The following is a 5563-nucleotide window of genomic DNA, read 5'->3' as shown; positions in this document are numbered from 1 at the left end:
AGCTTTGGTAGATGATAAGTGCAAGTTTCCAGATGACAGAGAGTGATCAAGCCAGGTGAGAGCTAGAAGAGCTTTGGGGCCAAATTAAATGCCATTGTGTGATGGGGAAGAGGAGAGGAAGGAAATGCACAGGCCGGTTGTTGCTGAGATGATATGGTTTTGAAAGCCCTCTAGATAAGTGTTAACCCCGTGTTATTTTGTATATTTTCAGTACGTACACAGGGTAGTTTGCAAGGAGTGGTCACCCAGTGACAGAGGACCTGGTCTCTTCTGGTTACTTGTCCCTTTTCACTGTTTTGGGGACTTCCCTGGGAGGTTCTAATTCAACGGAAACTTTTACTTTGAAAGCTTTAAAAGTCTTTGTACTCTACGGACGTTATGTGGAAACGCTTGCGTACTCTCAGCTCCATTGCTCTTAAAACTCTTAACTTGATATTGCTGGCGAAATTTATGTGAATCAGAGATTATTTTTAGGTCTGAGTTTATATTAGAAATTATTCACTGTCATTCAACAAATATGTACTAAGCACCCACTAGATACAGGGAAACAGGAACATGGGCAAACTTCCTGTTTCTGAAAATGCTGCCAAATCTCAGTTCCTGAGTGTTCGGCACCTTTTACTTTGGGCCTTAGGTAAAACCACAGATACAGGTAGTACTGACGGACGTTTTCTTATCATGGTGGAAGATTTCCGGGGAATGGTTCTTTGAGGAACTACCTTGGCTGAAGCTCTCTTGGTTGAATCTGTAAGTACAAGAGCGTAAGACAAAGCTTCCTGTTGAGTAATATAGCCTAGGGGAAAGAAATGAGAAAAACTTCAAAATCAATTTTACACAACAAATAAGGAAAGAAAACTGCAAATATTTACTTATGTGTACAAAATTTCTTCTACTCTTGTGGTGAGCATGCCCAGATTATACAATCTTTGAAGAATGGAAGGGTATTTTTCTTCTTTTGCATTTCTCATACAATAATAAACACGTATTAATTAACATGTCAAATTATTTGGAAAGAGACTGGAGCCATGATATCTTCGATATCAAAACTTTCTTCAAACCAGAAACATACATTTGATCTTTCTCAGTGTTTCTGAAAGTGTAGTCTGCAGACCACCAACTAGTGAATCACTGGGCAGGCTGAGGGCACATGCTTTTTAAAGATGCTCATTAAAAATGTAGATTTGTGACTCTATTCTAAGACCTTCTGAATCAGAAAGTCAGAGGGTTCAGCTTGGAAATCTGCATGTTAAAATAAGATACCCGGTGGATTTTATGTGCACTAAGCATTGACTACTTCTGCTTCTGGATTCATTGGCTTCTATGTAATTTTGCTCTAAAAATAAAGCTACTAGATGAAGCTTCTAGTGACACTTCAGACAATCGTGGGGACCAGACTGAATCCAGGCTTCTCTGTTTACTATTAAATAGTTGCATGACCCTGATCAAGCTGTTTAACATGTGCATGTTTTAGTTTTCTCTTCTGTCAAGTGTAGGTTATAAAGACATAAAGCTACTACATAGAGGTAGTTGAGTGTTAAATGTCATACTGCAAAGTTCTTAGAAGAGCACCTGACACACAGCCCTCATTAAAGGGTAACTAGTATTGTTGTCATTTTTTTTACATAAGTTGCAAACACCATGCCTTCCTTTTGTGTAAATACAAAAATGACAGCATAAAGTAGATGTGCTAAAGACAAGTGAGTAGATTTTTGTTTAAAAAGCACTCTAGTGGAGTTAGGAGAACAGTATGATGGAGGGCTGCCAGCAACGGAAAACATTTCCTACAAGAAAAGGGAGGACTTTACATATGCTTTCTGGTAAGTTGGTGCTTACAATTTGTGAAGGTCTTTCACAACCATTATTTCATTTGTGCTTCATAAATTCTGAAGAGGTTGAAAGAAGAGGAGAGACAGCAGAGGATGGGGCTGAAAATGGATAATCTTTGAAGGTGGCAGCTCTGCCTCGAAGTCCTAACTGACGTTTATTACCTGTGTGTGATCTTGATCAAGTTACATAACCTGCCTGAGCTTTCATTTTCTACGACCATCAGGTGGAGAGAAAATGAGCTATTGTACGTAAAGCTCTTAGCACAGCGTCTGGACTGTGGTCAGTGAGCAATAAATCTAACTATTGCTGTTGTGAGGAAACCAAGGCTGTGAGTTTGCACAAAGCAAGGAGCTGAGCTATGCTTTGAGCCTTGCCTGGTTTTCTAAGCCCAGACCCATTGATTTATTTGATTAAGTTCCCACAAATCTTAGAGAGTTAACATTTGATCACGATCCGTACTCGAATTTCTTTAAACCCTATTCATTTACCCATAAAATCTTGCTTTCCATTGTCAAGAATAAGCGTTTTGAAACTTGGCGAACAAGCTATGTTGGTAAAATAGCACCCGGCAGATGCCGTTGTACTTGAATTATTTATTTGAAAACAACTTCTGGCTGCAGCATGAGTTGATTCCTTAGGTGCTTGGTTTGGATCACGTGGTTAAGCTTACCAAGCAGCTGTTGGTGCTGAAAACTGTGAATGTACCGGGTCTGCAGGGCCTCCCACTGCGACCTGGAGTTGTAAATCCTCATAACGCTATAAAGACACCGCTGTTGCCCTCGGCTGAGGTTCTGTTGGAACAGAAGAGGTGATTTTGATGAGTCTGTGGAGTTCCACAGCATTCAAGTTGTGATGTATTCAAAGCTAACTTTTGTGGAAATGCCAGGCTTCTCTTGCTAAACATATATATAATTTTTAATGCACAGCAATTGGAAAATAAAAACTGGGGAATTTCCTGTATTTGCTTAAACAGCCTTCTGCTAATCTGTGTGATGATGAAAATATGTGAGTAAAAGATTTTAGGCAATTGACTTGAACTGAGGGACATCTAAGGATTTCCAGGATCTTGTGATTTCGTTGATCCTATGGAGGAAGGTAGCTTGTGATGAGCTGCACAGAGCTGAACTTTGCTAGGCCTCCGGACTGGTAGAAAATTTCCACTGGAAGTTCTCAGTAAGCAAGCGAGATGGAGGGAAGAGTAATGTGGTAAGGGTTCATTATATCATTAGTGAAAATGGGCTATGAAAACAAAGAATTAAACAAGCTCCCGATAGCAGTCAAGGAAGGTTTCCTAAATGAGATGACCATGTTATCTGAGTCTTCGGTGAGGAGTTTCTTTAAGGGACTAGAATACTGGTTCTTAGAGGGCATGGACAGCCCTTGGAAATCTGTTAGAAATTCTAACCTTTTTTTTTGTTGTTGTTCAAAGGGAACATAAAGTCTGATAAGGAAAAGACTACAGACTTAGGGGAAGACGACGGAAACCTTTGAGCTATGTTAAGAGCTTAAGGATGAACTATTCTAGGAGGAGCCATCAAAGGTCTTTATTTAAGACAGTGGCTCTCAACAGGGATGATTTTGACCCCCGTGGGACATTGGCAATGTCTGCAAATTTTTTTGATTGTCCTAATTGATGGGAGGGGGAAGGCATGCTCCTGGCATTCAATGAGTATATGCCTGGGATGTGTTCAGCTTCCCACGCCCTTCCAACACAGCAGTCCAAGCCAAAACACCGTACTCTCAACTGACAAGATTTGCATCTTAAAAAATAGCACTGCAGTGGAGAATGGGCTCCAGAGAGACCATTTAGAAGGTTACTTTCATGAAGGTAGGGAGAAACAAGAAGGGTCAGGACTTCAATTACTATTATATACCTAATATATCTTAAGTGTTCATTATATACTGTGCTCAGCATTTTGCATTTGCATTTGCATGTATTTTGCATACATAATCTCAAATTTCAGCAAGCCTATGAGACGAGCAATTTCTTTTGCTCATTTTACAGATAGGGAAACAGAGAGTGGCATCAACAGTCTAGAAAAATCAAGACAAAATAAGTTCACCCTAGGCCAAATAATTCAAGACAATAGCAGAATTTTCAAAATGAGTTGATAACTATGCAATAAAAACTAAACTTAAGATACCTGTAAAGGTAGGATAAGGTGATTTTTACCTGTTAGACATTTTGTGTGGGCCTGAAATCTGTGAGTTAATGTTTTGTTTTGTTTTTATATTTTTGGTCTAAAAATCTTAATATCAAAAATATATCTAGAGTGAAAGTAGAAAAGCCAAGTACCTCATAATTTGAGGCACTATTTCAGCTTTAGTTTCTGAAGTAGATATTTTAAAGGACAGCATATTTGAAGAGAATGAATTCCACTCCTGAATAACTAATTATGCCTTTTAAAATGATTGAGAACAAGATAATATGAAAATTGTAAGCCAGTTTCAAGAGCATAACTACAAAGTGCAATAGGAGTTTCCATGGAAGATAAAAATCTTAAAAGTGATAATTTTATTTTACAAAGCAAAAAATGCCTACCTCTTTTCCTAAGTAAAACTCTAAACTTCCTAAATGAGAAGTAACAGGCAATATTATTAATATTCTTTTCCTGTTGTTTATCCTTTTTTGAGGGTTTGGGAGAAAACTGAAATTTTTAGATTATGAGAATGGCTTTAACTAACTTCGACCGAAAGGAGTTAACAGCTCTCCAACATGGAGCCACAGTGTGGCCAGTTAGTGAGTTTCCCATCACTGGCAGCGGATCAGCCACGAAGAGGTGACTGTCTACCAGAGCTCCTAAAATGGGATGGGTGTAGGCAGTTACCAGGTGCTCATTCATTCACTCATACATAGCCTTCAACGTGCAGCAAGGGCTTATTTTGGGGCAAACATTCTTCCTAATGCTAAGTAAACAAAGGCAGCAGAAAAAGTCCTCAAACCTTGAAGGAGAGACAGGTCACTCTATCTGTCGAAAAAAAAAAACAAAAAACCCCATACCTTTAGTAAGGAAGTGTCAGAGATGGAGGGAGGAACTTGAATGCGAGGAAGTTGTGGAACATTCCAAAGCTTCTGTTCTGTTTTCCAGTGTTGTCCCATCGTTTATCCTGTAACTCTAAGAAACAACAAAGCATAGCATAAAATTTCTTTTAGCTCAGCCATTTTTGGGGAAGTACTTAAGTAAATAAGTAAGCAAGTAAGTAAATGAATTTTAACAAATATAATTTGTTTTAAAGGATAAGAACTTTGCTCTCATTTCCAAATAATTGGACATCATCAGACTACTTAATTCCACACCTTTTCCTATTCTTACCCTTTATTATGAAAATAGTTGTTACTTATTTCTGAAGTTAAGGAATAATTCAGAGCCCTTGTCTTTCTGTTTAACTCTGTTTGTAACAGGTGGGTTGTAGAGTGTACTATTTTTATGAAAGTAATTTTCTGATAATTTTAAGTAGTATTGCTTATTGTATCTGATTCTAAAAGTAATATATATTGTTTTGAAGATTTGTAAAATTTTAAAACTTAAAGAAGAAAATAAGATTACTCATACAAGTTGAGCATTCCAAATCTAAAAGTCCAAAATCTGAAATCCTCCAAATCCAAAACTCTTCCAGTGTCTACATGATGCTCAAAGGAATACTCACTGGAGCAGACTGGATTTCGGATTTCTGAATTTGGGAGGCTCAACTGGCAAAGATAATGCAAATTTTCCAGAATAAAAAAAAAAATCTG

General features: G+C 38.0%; 1 protein-coding gene across 1 annotated transcript; it reads right to left on the bottom strand.

Moving 5' to 3' along the window:
• Positions 1-482: 482 nt before the first annotated feature.
• Positions 483-4927, bottom strand: FAM216B (family with sequence similarity 216 member B). The gene is made up of 3 exons (XM_002749006.6): positions 4829-4927; positions 2498-2618; positions 483-793 (listed from the first exon to the last, which is right to left on the bottom strand). The coding sequence occupies exons 1-3, from the start codon at positions 4925-4927 to the stop codon at positions 594-596; spliced, it is 420 nt and encodes a 139-aa protein (XP_002749052.1). The 3' UTR covers positions 483-593.
• Positions 4928-5563: the final 636 nt, after the last annotated feature.

Source organism: Callithrix jacchus, chromosome 5 (assembly GCF_049354715.1).
Source record: "Callithrix jacchus isolate 240 chromosome 5, calJac240_pri, whole genome shotgun sequence".
NCBI classification, from domain to species: domain Eukaryota; kingdom Metazoa; phylum Chordata; class Mammalia; order Primates; family Cebidae; genus Callithrix; species Callithrix jacchus.
Note: the sequence above shows the minus strand (reverse complement) of the source record. Positions and strands in the feature narration are given on the sequence as shown.